This window comes from Drosophila albomicans, chromosome 2L (assembly GCF_009650485.2).
Source record: "Drosophila albomicans strain 15112-1751.03 chromosome 2L, ASM965048v2, whole genome shotgun sequence".
Taxonomy (NCBI): Eukaryota; Metazoa; Arthropoda; class Insecta; order Diptera; family Drosophilidae; genus Drosophila; species Drosophila albomicans.
In genome coordinates, this window is record NC_047628.2 from 23,803,841 (window position 1) to 23,821,611 (window position 17,771).

The 17,771-nt window shown below is 36.9% G+C and overlaps 1 protein-coding gene across 4 annotated transcripts in view; it reads right to left on the reverse strand.

The window, feature by feature from the left end:
• LOC117565553 (uncharacterized) overlaps window positions 1-17,771 on the reverse strand; it is a 60,354-nt gene that overhangs the window by 29,869 nt on the left and 12,714 nt on the right. The window contains exons 6-9 of one of the 4 annotated variants that reach the window (XM_052003098.1): window positions 9,022-9,154; window positions 2,793-3,013; window positions 873-905; window positions 760-812 (exon numbers count right to left, since the gene is read on the reverse strand). In XM_052003098.1, coding sequence (XP_051859058.1) covers window positions 873-905; window positions 2,793-3,013; window positions 9,022-9,154 — 387 coding nt within the window. In that variant the 3' untranslated portion in view covers window positions 760-812. Of the gene's footprint in view, window positions 1-441; window positions 813-837; window positions 906-2,792; window positions 3,014-9,021; window positions 9,155-17,771 lie in introns of those variants that run through there. The other 3 variants (XM_052003097.1, XM_052003099.1, XM_034244718.2) reach the window with 3 other exon arrangements.

A 17,771-nucleotide genomic window follows, 5' to 3' on the forward strand; every position in this document is an offset into this window, starting at 1 on the left:
ATATAATGAAGCAATATTTCAATTTATTACACTTGTTCAAGTCAGTGGAAATTACAATATGCAATGAAGAAATCTTTCTAAAAAATTCTTACAAAATTTTAAAAATATTTTGAGTAGTTAAAAATTTGAATACAATTCAAAACATCATAACTTTAACTAATTTAATAATAATTTATACAATTTAATTATTTTAAACTCTGCTTTCATAATTGAAATAATATTTGCTCTACCTACTTAAATTTCATGATTTATTTTAGAAACCAATAAATCACCTGTCACTTTTCACATGTCGTATACGTTATTTGCGTCAGTGTAATATAGCAATTAGCATTTTAGCATCTATTGTTTTTTACTTTTGTTTCAATAATAATATATATTTGAGAAAATATTTGAAAATAATGTTTATATATTTTTTTTTGGGTTTATCCATTTCAGCTTTCTCATATTTTCGTCTATATTTGTAGCGCAGCGTGTTGTATAAGAACTATATGTTAGCATTGTTTATAATTTTTAAATATACATATGGGGGTGCTTATCATTTAATTTATTAGCTTGCTTTCCATCATAAATTTTTTCGCACACTGTGCAATTCACCTTATAGTATGAATGAAAATTTCGATTTTCCCATTGCACGCTCATTTTCGTTACAGCGAAAATTTCCATTTACCACATGATTTCGCCTTAAACCAACTCTCCTAAATATTTCGCTCTCGCTCTCGCTCTCTTGCTCACAGCATTTCTTCTCTTGGCGCCTGCGTATTGCGTGATTTTCACTTTTCATTACGTATTTTGTTTTCGCCTATTGTTTTGGGCTGTGTAATTGAAAATTCCGTTATTTAAATGAGGAAGTGACGTTGATTTTCTTGATTTACTTATTTTTCGTTGTCCATATTTTCTGTTATTTTCTGATGTTTGGCATTTTAATTTCCATATTTAATTGGCATAAACAAAAAATGAAATTATGATTTATATGACAAGAGTTTGATATTGACCGAATGATTGTGCAGTAAATTTGTACATTTCCTGTTATGGCTAGCTGCTGTATTAATGTGTTTTGTTTGCATAGTATTTGTTTTGTTCTTGTGGGTTTTCTCACATTTTCACATTTTCACATTTACACACATTTCATTTCCGTGTGCACCTCCTCTAAAATAGCATTTGGCAAGAGCCCATCGCCAAAGAGGAAGCGCGACGCGACCCCTCGAGGCATGCCATGAACAATAAACAACAACTAGAAAAACAACAGCAACAACAACAATAGTATTCGACATGTGTTGCGATCGTAATGATGTTTGATCATTTATTTGATAATCATTATGATGCTGCTGTTGCTGCTAAAGTGGTTGGCGGCTGTTGGCTTTGGCTTTGGCTGGCGCTCTCGAGGTAATTTCGAATTTCGAAATAATTACACGAACGTATGTCAAAGAATTCTTAAATGTAAACAAATGTTTTGTCTATATGCACAGTGGGTCGCATTCGACACACATTGCGCGAATGACTCACGAGCAACGATTCTTTTTTCTAACTTAAATATTTATAAAACAGCCATTGTTTACTTATTTCTTATGTGCAATCTTAATGCAATTTGGCTCAATTATAAAATGATTGAAATTCATTGCGGGTTTTTTTATTATAGACAATAAAGGTGGAATATTGTTTTCAAAAATAAATTGCGGCATTAAAATGTTGTTCCAAATGTATTGTTCTGAATTTAATTAAGTAAATAATGCATTGCAATTTAGTTCAATGAGAATATTATTAAAATTTACTGTCTCTTTTGATCTAAGAAATATTTCTGCATAGTTAATCTTAAATGCTATGTTATTTTTGAAAACTAAGTATAATACAAATGGAATATATACTTTTTTGTTGTATAATTGTAACAGTATTGTTATAGTATATACTTTACTGTGACTGTAATGTCAATTTATTTTTGAGAATTCGTTTAAAGTAAATACTCATTAATACACAAAGTAGTGGACTATGTTCAACTTATTTGAGTAGTCCACCTTAATTGCCAAAAGATCAACATCATTTGCATTTTTATTAAATTTAAAATGTAAAACAAATATAACAAGTAATGTCAATGTTAAGCAGAGTAAATATCTCTTCTTTTTAATAATGTGTAAAGGCATTATATTAGCGAGTCTGTGTAATATGCTCTAAAGAGCCATTCAAAGATGCTTTGATATTTTGTAAGTAGGCTATTTAATCAATATTAAGTACTTAGTAGAAAATCCACCATCATATTGGTCACCTAGCAACCCAAAATGGTCTGCCGAAATTCTGGACTGGGTGTGGCAGTTAATTTAAGATATTTGCGTACCTTCCAGCCAGACGATAATCTGGCGTAAAGCCGCGTGGCTCTTGTAAATTGCTGTACCCACCTAATTTGAGAGAGCTGTTGACCCATTAGAGGCACACAAAGTGCCTCCATGGCGATGGCGCTGTCTGAAATGGCGCCGGGCACGCAGCTCAAGCACTTAAATATGGCCCGGACTCTGAAAACTACCCGTCATACAATACAGCAACACACACAGACACCCACACCCCAACGCACTCACACACACACACATTTATGGCTAAGCCAACAAAGCGTTGACTGTGGTTGACCGCAGGTTGCAGAGAGAGAGAGAGAACTTGTGAGGCGAACAACTACGCATCTCACACCACGCGAAATTTAAGCTTGAACTAAGCTAAGGTCGGATAACCGTTCGACTAATTAGCATTAAATCGGCTGTGAAGGGAGCTAAGCAAGCAAAGGCGATGGTAAAGGTAAACGTAGCACTTACCTTGCCAAATATGGTGAGTCCGCCATGCTTCATGTTGAAGGTCGGCGCATCCGCTGAACTTGAGTCGGCCCACGGTGTGTGGCATGTGGACGTGAGTGTCATATAACGGACCCCAATTGCATACAGAGTGCGAAGCACAGCCAACGAGCCACCCAATGAATGGCCGCCTTCGACGCCAGTTAGCGAGCAGAGTTGTTGGTTCTTGTGTGCATCGATGATTTCTAAAAGGCAGAGAGAGAGAAGAGTTGAGAGCGTAAGTTGAATTAGTTGAATTTTGAGTTTAAACTTGTCTGCTTTTCGCACAAGACATTGTTTTTGCCAACTAAAGCATAAGTAACAATTGTTGTTCTGGTCTGTCATTTGCTTTGCTGCCCCGTTGAGCTCTCTGTTCATTGTGGTCTCCGTCTGACTGTCGGTCTGTCTATCTGTCAGTTTATCCCTAACATGGCATTTGTGCTGTGCTGTGTTATGCAATATTTACGCTTGTCTTGGCCAGCAGCTTTGATCTCTTTCGTGATATTCTATTTTGTTCTCTTGCCAAGCACTTGTCAAAATACTTGCTTATTGTTCATTGTTTTTCTCCATATTCTTTTCTTACTTTTTTTTTTTTGTTTTTTTGCTGCTGCTGTTTTGTTTTTAGCCAGCAAGTTGAGCAATGTTTGCATAAAGTTGTTATACAAGTTGAGTTTTTGTTTCTGCAGTTCGCCTGGTTGAGCAAACTTTCCAATGACATTCCTCAACCAGCGATAGAGAACGGGGAAAGCGAGTCATTAAATATTTCTTCCTACACAATTTAAATGATTTCTTCAACAAATGTACGAATTAATTGTTTTGCACTCGCTGTCAAGCACGTTCCATTTACAAAGCCAACGTCCTAGTCCAGGTGGCTTTTAGCTCTCATTTTCTAAAGTTTTGCAGCTGCAGTTCTTATCAAGCATTTGTTGGGCGTCGAAAGTTCTGTAATTGCATGTCAACTTGTCCGATTGACAAAATAAATATTTCAAGTCCGTAGTGTTTTCACACTTTTATTGTTACTGCTTTGTTTAGAGAGTATTTAAAGTTAGAAAAACAACTTATTAAGTTTTCGTTATAATGTAGAAAATTCACATATATGTATAAATGAAAGGAATAAATCAATAAACAAGCTTCAAATATCATTTAGTTATTCTGAATTTATTTATAAGTTGTTTTCTTAACTTTTTTTGATTTTAGTTATCTTTGATTTTAGTTATCTTCTTTATATTATTTCGATCGATGATTGAATCTTTTTATTTATTACTAGATAAATTCATGTCTAATTGCTTATTGTTATGTGCATCTCTGTGCATCCGACTCTCTTAAGTGTATACATAAGTATATTATTGATCAGCGTTAATAACCATGTCCGTCTTGGTGACTTGGTCTTAGTTGCTCTGACAATTTGGTATATATTGCACTATATGGTATATTTGAATATAAATATAGCAAATTAAGCATTCGGCTTTTTTTAGTATACTTGAGATATAATAATTCGGTATATGAATACCGCACTGTTTGGCTTTGCATAATGTACTGTAAATTTCTTACTTGTCTTTATCTGTAAGCAACTGATTTCAGTTGATAATCTGGTATATTTTTCACTCTTTTGTATATTTTGAATGTAGTACTATTTCAGTATTTTTGAGATATATTTATTTAGTATATTTTAAAATGAATGCCGCACTGTTTTGCTTTTAATCACAATGTGTGTCGCACAGTCGAGCACACTTGACTGTAGCCTTCTTGCTGTTTAGGGAGGGCAACATAATATACATATGTATGTATATAATATATTAGTTTTACGTTATTTCCTACCTTATTTTCAATTTTAGAGTCTGCAACCTTAAAATCGCAGTGACGTCTAGGCAAATCTCTTAAATTGATCACAACAAACATTATGTCCATTTCAAAGTATGTTTGCATTACTAAATATGCATAAATGAATATAATCATACATATGCTATATATAATTACAATGACTGCACTGTGCTGAAATTGCAGACTATGCAGGATTAATTGTGCTGCTCAGTCTGGAGTGTAGTTAATAGCATAATTAGAGCGTAACTCATGCAGATCTAGCTGGAAGTGCAATCATGTGAACTTCAATTGCAGATTTGCTAAATTTATGGCAGCTGCATCTAATAATGGCAAAATGGAAATACTCTGAGGAAATGCGGCTGTGGCTAGTCTCTGCTTCTGTAAAGTTATGTAAAGCGAAATACAATCGGGTTTTACCTACCACATACAACAATGAATGCTCTATGTGTGTGTGTGGCGATTTGAATTCTGATTAATGTGCCTCTTGAATTGTGGTGTAGTAAAATAACCTTTTGCTGGAATAGAAACGATTCAATAATTTGTCGCTGCATTCAAATCAAGCATTGTAATAACATTTCAAATGTCACACGCACACACAAGAGAGAGAAAACGAGTCAATAAATTGCCACAAAGGAAACGTTGGCAATGAAGACGCGAGGGGCAAAGGACTCCAGGAGCAGGACACACTGGAGCACAGGGACTATGCTTGCAAGTTTTCAGGCAATAAGTAAATAAGCTGCGTAAAATCAAAAGGGCGCACTTGTAGGAACTGCCAGCTGAGGATGCCCAGAAGTAGCTGCTGCTGCTGCTGTGTTGCAGACTCCTTCTGGCTGCTGCTGCCATTGTTGTGGCAAGGCAAAGGCAAAGGAAAGGCAAATACCTGCCACAAAACCTGCTCGATGTCGTCGTTGCCGTAAAACCCTAAAATATGAGGCAAATAAACAAATATTCTGGCAGGACCTTTACTGCAGTTGCCATTGCCATTGCCATTGCTATTGCCATTGTTGTGACAGTCGAACGAGAACAGGTAAAGGCACTAAAATGTGTCACGTGAGCTGAAGCTCAATTTTTGTGCCCCGTTGATTCTTTCTCTTTCTCTCTCGAAGAAGAAGAAGGAGAATCCTTGGTCCGGCATGTAATTGTCTGTGACTGTGGGTCGACGATGGCGACGACCATGGCCCAAACGTAATGTATAATATATGGCCCATGTATTGGATGCGATTTGAGGCAATAGAGAAACGAATGCTCCAACACATTTCAAAATGTGAAATCCCCAAACCAAAAGCCACTTGACGCAATAAACCAAATGTAGTTGTAATCGCAGTTGGGCATAAGAGGATAGTCAGCTTTTATGGATCGCTACTGAAATACACTTTGCAGATATTCAGTTGATACACCAAAAGTGATTCAAATGGCACTTATTGTATAGCTTATGCACTTTTGTTGAAAGTAAAAGATATTTCTACGAAGAAGAAAAAGCTTAGATTATTTAATTGCTGCATACGAAAGAAAATATAAATTATTTTTATTTATATTTATGTGTCTGAGAAGCAAACAAAACTTGACTTTAATTCCTACAATTTTAGTATTTTATTGCATAACGATTGTATGATTTATTTATGCAATTTAAATATTTGCATATTTTCAAGTTAAAGAGTGTAAACTTCATAGCAACTGCCATTATGCCCAGTGTAAGGGCATAAGAAATCTTTCTAAGCAGAATGCAATTTTGCTGCACAGAGATCTTCTTCTCTCACGCTTGGCATCTCAGTGTAAATTGAAGTTTACACATTTCGACGAAAGGTGGAAATTGAAAATTGCGAATGGAAAGCATTCGCACATCGACACATCGAATAACAACAGTGGGAGCTGAAGAGAAATGCAAAGTAGCAGAATGCAGGCAAGTGACAGAATTGGCACAAAAGAAAATATACTTCTGGTTAAATCCAGGTTTCAGTTTTTTCTCTGCTTTCCTTCATTCCCTCTCTCACTCTCTCTCCCTCTCTCTGTCTGGCTGTCCTGTTCTATTTATTGTGTTTATGCAACGCGAATGTCATGCAATGCTCATTTGTGCATCCTGTCGGGCTGTAACTAAGCAGCCTGGATTTTTGAAGGAGCTCTAAGCGAGGTCGGGCTAACAGCCCAGGGACCTGGTGACTGACAGGCCGACAGGCAGACAGGCGGACAGAGAGACAGAGAGACGGACAGACAGACTGGCAGGCAGGACGTGGGACGTCAGTCGTCGCGTTGTGTTTCGGTTCGTTAGCTTTGCATTTTTACAATCACTTTGGCAGCGCTCAACATCTGGTCGGATGGAATGGGAATAGCAATGGACAGGGTAAGAGGAGGGGCGTGGCTACGCCTAGCTGCACTCGTTCAATGGTCACTTGCATTCGCATTTTATTTACACGACATGTGGAGTTCAACTACAATTTCAACCAACCGAATTTATTTGCTGTACTTCAAATAAAATGTTGGTTTTTATTTTATGCAACAGCAGCTGCAAAATTTCACGTGCCAAAACGGGGAGCACAAAACGAAACGGGGTGATTTAGTTTGCCGGCCAAGTGAGTCAGTTTGGGAGTTTCAATTCGTGCTTGCATCTTTGATTTGGCCATGTTTATGGTGTCTCAAAGGATGCTTATACAACGGATTGTAGTTGGGTTTATTAAAGCCAAAGCAAATATCAAATTATTCATTTGGTTGTGTAAAGAAAAACTAGAATCTACATTAAAAAAAACCAAAATGAATTTGCAAAGCCAGCTGAATGTTCATTAAATATTATCAATATTAATACTTTAACATCATTCATCACATAAGTAAAAAGCAAAGACCACAAATATTGAACAAAGTTTTACATTTTCAACTTTTCTGCCCAATTTACTGAGTGTTAAATTCATCATCAAAATAGACAATATTCTTGCTTCAGTTTAATCAAGTTGAAATATTAGTTCCACTAGGAAAAATTTCAGTTGTTTTATACTTGATTTTGTGCTTCAATTTACCAGTAATAAAATTGGGCTAGCGTCGGCCAATTGCATCAACAACAACAACAACAAGTTGATACCATCTGTCTATCAAACTGAGCACACTTTAATGAACACCTCAGGCTTACGATGTAGCATTTTTTTTCAGAATAGGTTTTCAGTTTACACTTAAAATTTTCTTCCTCTCCATTCTACTTTGGGTGAGAGTTCGGTACATGAGTTAAGCAATTAAAAATTGTCTATTTGCTTAAAAGGTTTCCGTTTTTTTTTTGCGTTTTCTTTCTACGCAAATTGTTCGCATTCTGTTTGATTCTCTGGCAGCTGGAAAAATTGCTGAATTTACCCATTTTTTTTTGCGGTTGTTGCTATGTATCAACAACCTTTAGTCAAAAGTCAAAACAGTCAACAGCATGTACTGAGAATGTGTGCTTTCTACACTTCTTATTGTAGATAAACATATGTGGCTCTTATCACAAATTGCTGTTGCTGCATTTCCTTCTGCATTTTTTTTAGTTTTTGGGTGCAAAAAGTTGTGTATCCTGTATATGATTTTTATAGCCATATGATTTATTGACATCTCCATTTACGGCTGTATAAATGTTTCAACGCAAAATGCCGGAAGTGATTTCTTGTTTGTCGATTTCTCATCTTGTTGGCTTTTCCTTTTTCGCGGCGGGTGAAGCAACGAAAATTTGCTACAACAAGATTGCCAAGTCGCTAGTCTCTAGTCTCGGCAGCAAATCAAAATGCAAAACGGAAAACGAAGAGCAACAATAAGAGCAAGACTGCGAAGGAAACTCAACTGTTCTCTAGGGAAGAGGGGGACTGCAAGGGAAGCGAGGAAAGCGGACTTGAACATAAGTCAAAGCTTGCAGCTTGTAGCTTAGCGCTGGCAACAACATCAGTTGCGACCTCTTGTGGCAGTTGCAGAACGTTGCAGCTGCCACCTGCTGGTAACTAGGTGAGTGCAGAATATCAAAGGAAATGGCGCAAAAATATGGCACGCGGTAAGCAGTTGCTTCAAGTGCTGCCAGGTCTGAGCACTGCAAATGCAACTGCGATTGCGACTGCTATTGCGATTGGGACTACAACAACTGAAACTGCTGCCGCTCTTTAGACTCCCACTACTTGTTATTATTGCTCATACTTTCATATTTTTTGTTTTTTTTTTTTGGGTTTTCTAAATTTTGTTTTATTTGCGCTTTTTGTGCCAGCCAAGATACTTTTGAAGAACTCGCGAAAAGTTTCCGGCATAGCAGCAAATTGAATGCGTGGGTTTTCTGGCGAGTTTTGGGCGCATTCCTCTTGTTGATTTAGCGCGGCTTCCAAAAACTTTGCTGGTATGTCTGGCTTATGCGGCGTATGTGTAATATTTTTCGGTATTCTTGTTATTTTCTGGTACTTACCCTGCGCTGATGTGCAGGTGGTTAGCTGCGGTGAATATCGATCGGTAAGTCTTTTAATCACATCAATCTGTTCCAGCGTCAGCTGCACCGCATCGCGATGCTGCGCCTCACAGGGCACATAAGCGGCCCAGAACTGCAAATGAGAAAGGAAATGGAAACAATATTAATTCGATTATTATTGTGTGCGCAGTTAAAATGCTCGTTTATGCAAACATAAAGGTGCAATTACTTCGTTTACACACCATTAAATGATGCCCCCCAAAAATGTGAACACAACCATGAACATACTTTTCACTTTCTGTTACAATCGAAATGCACACAGATATTATTGCCGCAGTTATCGTTTATTGCAGCTCTTCATTACTTTCGCCTTAGTTGAGGGTGCCACACACACTCGACTCCTAATGACATGTGACTGTAACAATGGCTAGCCAACACAATTTTCACAAATTCCTTATGTAAATGCTCGTCTGTGTGTGCAATGGTAATGAACATTCTACGGGGCATCTCTCCTCTTAAGCTCACCTCAACTGCATACCTCGCCAATGGCCATACAATTAACCCGAATTGAGCAAAATGTTCATGCACTTTTGTCTCCGATAAACTCGACACTATTCCGTGCCGCATGGATTCCGAAATTGAGCTCCAAAATAACCAGAATTGCCACAGGAAAAAGTGGGCTACACAGTATGTGGAACAATTTTTTGGATTGGGATTGTGACGCTTTTAGATACCTTGTATATTACTCTAACTTTCTTGTTTGTTTTTCAACTATGTTTAGAGAGACTTTCAATTAATATAATATCTTAAACATTTTCATCAATAAATTTATAACAAGATTATAGAGCATGAAAATGGAATACTAAAATATTAAAAATAATTTAAACTTAACTTAGAAATTGTCTTAAGTAAAGAACAATCTAAAAAATATATTTAATTGTAACATACTATTCTATAAAATAGTGTCAAAAATAACCAATTTTATAGACTGTATAAAAAACAGTGTAATTGATGTTTCCTATTAAAAGATGTTATTTAAGTGACACTGAAAATTATTTAAAAATATAATTAAAAATGTATATAGTACTAAACTAATGAGAAATAAATATTAAATTAAAATAAAGTACGATTACCATTGCAGATGTAGAAGTATTTCAAAATAAAATATTAAAATACAAGTTATTTAGGTATAAATTAGCATTATTATATCATCGTAAAATGAAAGTTTAATTTCAATAAAATTGCTTTTAGAAGTTTTTAAAAATAACGCATTAAAATGAAATTGCTTAAAGTACAACTAAGCTTTAAGTTCTTTAACAAAAACGCCCTCTTATCTGTTAGATAAATTCTACAGCAATGCTCGGACGTTCTGGATATTCGTTATGATTTGTCTGAAGCATTACACATATCCAATCGGCAAGGGGAATATAAAAACCAAACTAAAAATCAACAATGGCCACCTGCAGCAGCTCTATAGTAAAACATGTGGGAGTCGTCCAATCGTTCAGGCCAGGTGGATAAACTTTTGCGCTCTGCACAAATGGAATTTGCAGTTGTGCCATTATTTTTGTTGCCGACAGGGCAGGTTGAAGAGTGCCAAAAAGGGGGAGGTGGGAGGACAGTCACTGCAGAATGTGTGCTGGGTGAAACAGTGCAAATTTACTAGTTGAACAATTAAAATTACGCAAATTTGAAGCGCTGGCTTGACCTAGGCATACAAATTCAATTGTATAGCTAACCAGGCAACTCTTGCCTCACATATACAGAATATGCTGCTGCCACTTGTCTTCGCCTCTCTCTCTCTCTCTCTCTGTCAACTTGTGCTAAATTGTTTTTTGACCACAGCACTCGACTCGACTCGACTCGCTTATTGAAAAGTTGTACTTCTAACCTGAGCTAACGTAAAATGTTCTATATGAGTTACGTCGCTTCAATGTATGCACTTTATCATCATGATTATCCTGAACACGATGATGATAATGCTGGTGATGATAATGATGCTTATGGCAACTGGCAAATGAACATTTTTAGTATTTTGCTTTTAATTTACTGCCTTGGAATACTTTTTGGGGTCTACGTGCTTGGCGAACTCTCCGCTCGATGTTTCTGTCTCAACATCATCTCTCTCAGCTGCGTCCCTCTCTCTCTCTTTCTCTCCTCTCTGTGTTATGCTGGCACTCGTCCAGCCTGCTCACGAATTTATATTAAAAATTATTTATTGCATTTGCTGTTTTGGTCCTAGTTTGGGGGTTCTTCCTCCTGTTTGTTGTGAGTCAAGCAAAAAGCCAAAACTTTTTAATTGCTCTTTTTTGTTCTTGTCGTTTTCAGTTGCTCTTGTTTTTGCTGTTGTTGTGTGTGTGTGTGTTTAGAATTGTTTTTTGTCGTTTTTGGCACTTTGAATGCTTCCTGTTCGATGGAGACACGTACGTGCTTTTATTTTTCCCTAATGATATAACGTGATCTAATGGCTTGGATTCATTTTACGGCTGAAGAAGTGTCTGTTTATGTGTGTATACAGAGGGGAAGAGCTAGAGGAACGAATTTTGGGCAGTGTTTTTACATAAACATTAGCTAGCTAAATGTGCAATTAACCAAAAAGGAACCTGAAGAAATTCTGAAAACTGTTTTCAGCTGGATTTAAATATTGTTGAGAGAGTTATACGAGCTGAACAGCATAAAAACATTTGCTTTTAATACACACCTTTTATTTAAGGCTTCTTCACGAGAATATTATTTGCAAAGAGCATATTGAAAACGAAAACTAATTCAAGTTATAATTGAGAATAGAATTTTCTGTTTTAATGCTTCCGCAATTATGCAATTGTTGAAGGAAAATGTTTAAATGGAGGCATCAGGTTTCACAGAAGAGAAATTCTTGTTTGAATCATGTTTCAATATTATTATTAATTTCGAAATTTTATTGCTCTTGAGATACATTCAAATTATGAAGATTAATAAGATTATTGCTCTATTATAATTGCTCTCTGTAGGTAAATGAATAGTCACTAATTGCTTTGTGTGTTAGAAAAACTCTTTAAAGTTTTGGCAAACTACATCTCGATGACTTCTGACCCAATTCATTGAGTCATAATATCGATTGGGACTGGGACAACCTCAAAGGAGACTTTTTGCGAAGCGAAAGCAATTTGAAGTAAATGTTTTTCTTTGGGATTTTGTATTAACATTGCGATGCAGATAAGCAAAATGCCGACACTTGCACTTTAAGACAGACAAATAACAATTGAAAAGGCACGAACACACATACACATATATACAATGACAGGGATTGCAAAAGAGTTTGAAAACTGGGACAAAGCTGAGAACTCAGAGACAGAGATGAAGTTTAGAGATAGCGACTGAGTTTACTCTTTACAATTTGGTCGCTTTTGTCTGCGTCATTATGACGCGCACTTTACGTTTCTTTTTTTTCGGTTTTGCACTCTCTTCTTTTTTCTGTCCCTTTTTTTATGAGGCTGCTGCTGCTGCTGCCTTCAGATTTGTTGTTTAATTTTTTGCTCTGCCCGCAAATCCGCTTAAAACATTTTCGTAGGCATTAAAAAGCGGTGAGCAAGAGTTGAGCGGTTTGAGGTATGCGGACGGCGGACGGCGGTGTGAGGATTTCGTTGCTTGATTGAAACCGCAGGCGGCAACAGGTAACGCGGCGTATGCGCAATGTTTAGCTCAGCAAGCGAGAGAGAGAGTCTGGCATTGTTCTACGGCGACAGCTGGCAGCAATTTGCTGCCATTCGCTTCCATTTGCAAAATATTTTGCTTATGCAAGGCAAAGTCTCCACCTGTTGCCCACCTTTGTTTTCTACCTGTGTCATTGTGTGTGTGTGTGTGTGCTAGAATGTTTTGTATATTTGCTTTTGCGAGCGTTTGAAGTGTGCTTAAGCATGGCACTTTGCCATTAGACGCCCACCTGCAACAGCAGCAGCAGAAACAGCAGCAGCGGCGAAAGTGTCGTGAACGTCTCAATGGCAACGCTGCTGTCCCATTATTGGTGTCCTTGTTGGCTGCGGTGGCTTTGCTGCTGCTTCTGCTTCTGCTTTTGTCCTATCAGCAGCATCCTCATGGAGTACACCATTATTGTCATCATCATCAGCTTTGTTGGCTCCAAGCATATTAATATTTAAAGTTGTTTGGCTCCAGCACCGAGCACAACAACAACAACAGCAACAACAAAGAAAAGGAAACACAACGACAACGACAACGAGGACAACGTTGCTCCCCAAGGACAACATTTTGGCTTCAAGTTAATTGTGAATGCTTGAACAAAATGTTGTTGTGTGCGCGTGATTTGTTGTGAATGGGTTGCACGTGAGCGTGTTTAGGGGTGTGTGTATGTGTGTGTGTATCCTTGTGGTTGTGGCAAGCATGTTGACGCTGACATTTATTAAATGCTGAGACACACACGGACATAAACGCAGCTGTTGTTTGCGGTCAAAATGGCAAACAGCATGACAAAAAGATTTATAACAAATGTTCTCGAAATACTAAAATTATTGTTATTTCACTTTAAATTCGATTTTATGAGTTCAATAGTTGAATAAATCAAATTATTTGTGCTTCATTTGATTGGCTTTGTTTGCTTAATTGGTTTAATTTGCAACAGCGCACTCGTAATCAATAGTTTTTGCAATTGAATGTATTTCTAATTCTCCGTTTGGTCAGACAAAAGTGCTCTTGAAAGTGCATTTCATTTTTGCTATTCATACTTTGCTATATTTATATCTCTGCTTCTGCATTACAGTGATAGAAGAGTTCAAACTGAATTTTACTTTATCAAATTGAAATTTACACAAAATGAGCTTATCTCTCATATCTATCATAGATAATTGATTTGCAATATTTTTGGAATTATTGAGTTATGTGCATGCATTTCATTTGCAAGCATAAGCAGCATAATTTAATACAGTCACTTTATGCTGCTTAATGCAATAATTTCCGACAGCAGTCTAGCCATAATCATTTGGCAGTGTCGAAAGAGCAACTATGTTAAAATGTGAAATGTGCTGTGTGTATCTTTTGCTTGTCTGTGCTTCCGTTGTTGTCTAACCAACAACACTAAATACTTTTTAAAAGTAAATATAAATTTTCAAGCCAACAAGATAAGCGCAGTCCAATTGCCCAACCAGCAACAACAACAACAACAACAACAATGAGAATAACAGCAACCACTTTAGAAATCCCTTCGCTACATGCAATGTGGGCTCCGTGTCCGTGCTGCAGATAACAACACGAAATGGCGGCCAGGCTGGCATCAGGCAGCGCAGTTCGTTGCGGCCACATCCGTCTTCGCCTCCGCTCCTCATTCTCTTGCACTCCCAATGTGTGCTTTCTATTAGGCTGGAGCCAAGCGAGCAGCAACCAGAATGCAGCCAGCCATGCTGGCGGACAACCGTAACATGACGTTTCCGTGTCCGTGTCTGTGTCTGTGTCTGCGTTCGTGTTCATGTCCTGGCAATGGGAACAGCCAACGCCATCCAGTTTGAAGCCAACTTTTCGTCTGCACATTGTTGTTACCTACTGTTTTGTTACCTGCGCCAACAACAACAACAACAATGTTGACCAAAAATTTAACCACTTTTTGCCATTGCTTTTTTTCTGTAAGCAACTCCTTAGGCGCAGCAGCTACAGCTGATCCCCAGATTTCCGGCTGCTTCTTGCCTGATACTGCTGCTTGGGCGCTAAAAAGACTGCAACTGTTGCCGTGCTTTACGCTTTTGAGTACTTTATGGCCTAAACGTGATTTTCTGCTTGTCTATTAAACATTCGCCTTTTCTTTTTCATTTTTGGCTAAGCTATGTTTCTTTTATCCCACTGTTTCCTCTTTCTTGGTGTTGACAACACGCAGTCGCTGCACGTTTGGCATTTTGGGCAACAATTGTTGAAACATGTTGTCATCCAGTTAGTTAGTTTGCCAGAGTTGCCATTGTATTTGTATTTTTTTTTTTTTGTGTGCTGTTTTACTGTTTTACTTCTTGCTCTCAACTGTTATTGAGTTTAGTTTTTCGTCACGAATTAAGTGTGAAATGTTGCAGTTAGCAAAAAGCGTTTCAAACTTTTGCACAAACGTTGCGTGCTCAGGAATTCTGAGTGGCAAATGCAAATTACAAACAATGAATGTAGAGAATGCTCAACTATGCAAAGCAGGCACACATTGCACACCATTATTTATAAAATGGTAGAAAAAAAGTGCACTTGAAAATCCTATTATATATTTTTTTTGTTTTTAAACATAAAATACAACAAGCTACAGAAGAGAGTGCTCAAATGTTACCAGCTGTCCATTTTAAATAAAATGGGTTCAAAATGAATTAATATACCAAATAATACTAAAAATATTATTATTCTTAAAACAAATTCTTACGAAATTAATATAGCAAAAATTGAAAAATTTCTGATAACATTAAAAAAAATTTGAAAATCTTGAGCTAAGATTATCATAAGATTATAAATAAATTTTAGGAGTAACTTATATTATTTTGAATTGAGTTGATTTTATTAGATTTATGTAATTTTTATAATTCACATGAGATAATTTATAGGTCACATCCAAAGCCTTTAAAACTGTTTGCCTAATTGCGAAACTTAAGGAACGCACCTAGTTATTTTCGTGGTGAATGAAAAGTGCAAGCGAAACGCGTGGAAAGTTCATAAATCAAGCTGAAATAAACAGTTTTAGCCAAAAACCACTTCAATATATCAAATTGGGTTCAGGCAATACTGCAATGCCAGCAATTTCACCCACACTCGCCACGTTCCATTCATTTTCCGAACCACAATGTCGATTTTTCACGTTGCACCGCAGCCAAAAAACAAAGCAAAATGCAAAAGAATAATAAAAAAAAGGAAGCGAGTTTCGTTGGCCCACAAAGTAACGCGAAAGACGCGGCTGACTTCTTTGCTGTGTAGCCATTTTGAGGAGAGGCTTTAACCATAATGAAAATTAGCTTTTCCAATGCATTTTCACACGCGCTTGCTCCTGGCACATGCCACATGAAGCATGCCCCATACGAACTGTTGCAATTTTAGCATTCGTTCACGCGATTTCGTGTTCTCGTTTGCCATAAATTTGATGTTGAAAACGGTTCTTTTTTTGTGCAGCTGCAGTTGCAGTTGCAAATGTTTTTTTTTTTTGCTTGTCGCACCGTTAACAGTTAACAGGTAATTGCAGTTTGCGGTGCCATATTGCAAAACTTGAAGAGCGGCAATAAACGTGAAAGGCCACAAACTTGGCATAAGTCAGAAAGTGTTTTGAAGTGCGTAATTGAGAGCGCAGAGATATCCTTTAAATAAAGGCGCGTTCTAGACTTTAATTGGATGATAACTTGAGAATATGACAGTTGGATGTATTAAGAATTTGTTAGAAAACTCCGTGAATTACAAATTTATTAGAAATTTGAGTTGTAAACTATACTAAAATATAACCAAATACTGAATAAAAAAATTAAACAAAAAATTAAGTAGCAGTACTTAATTCCGCAAATCAATATTTATTGACATAGTTTAAACATTTTCCAACTGTAGTACATATTTTGTATTATATTTGCAATTCCTTTCTTCTGATGTTTTTATATATTTATGATGTTAAAATTTAACATTCTTTCATGAATTGAAACACTAGATAGCTGCTAATTTAATTTAATATTAATTTATGTTTTAAACTTTACAGAATTGATAATTGTAGAATAAGACAGTTGACCACAATACAAAAAAAATTTGCTACCTTACTCAAACTATTTTATATGTTAATATTCCTTATAGTCTCATATTATATGAATATTTTAATACTTCTGATGTTACTTTTATCTTCATAGCAAATTTTATAAAATATTATTCTAAAAGTTTATGTTCCTCATTTTCATATTAAATCAAGGCCTTTGTATATTTCTTGAGCAAAAAGGTTGTAGTTCTTATTCCCTTCATTCACATAGGCAGGGTATAATTATGCTGCACTCAATTTAATTACGCTGGCAAATGGCGTGACTTTGAGCAGTCACTCTCTCTCTCTCTCTCTCGCTCTCTGTTTGGGTCGTTCAGTGGCTTTTATGGCGCCCAAAGTCGATGCTTATTAAAACTTAACACTTTCCGACTCGTGCCACGCCGCCGGCAACCGCAACTTGTTTTAGTTAACTGCTTTCGATGCCGCACTGCATCGTGTGTTCCTTGCAAGTTGTTGGAATGAAAACTTCTAGATTTTCATGTTCGATGAGTGGCGCCAGAACTTACTATGCAGCGGAAGGAAAGGAATGAGAAGCAGGCTTGGCTAATTGAACTTATTGACGATGCCGGCAAATGTTGCCAACGGCGTCGGCAGCAGCTTCAGGTTACGCTTTGCATTTTCAAAATGCACACACATATTTCAGTGTAAAGTATTGCGAAAAGGTGTTAATTGATGTCAAGTATAAGCAATAAGCAAACTTCTTCTAAGGCCGTAAATATGCCAAAGGCAAAGGCGAACTAAGATGGCAAGTAGTTCAAACTGGAGGCAAATTAAATAAGCTGCACAAAAACATTTCTTAAAGTTCTTATACGACAAAGCGTTTGAGTCCAAATTAGGCTTACATTAAGGCACTTAAGACTAAGAGGGAGCTGCGCTTATGGCATTAATATCAAGTACCTAATAAGCCATTAAAAAGCTAGAAGACGGAGGAGATGAAGACGATGCAAGAAATGCTGCTAAAATCGAGCTAAAAGAATCAATGATGACCAATTAGCAGAGACGTTCCAAAGAGCTTCCATGA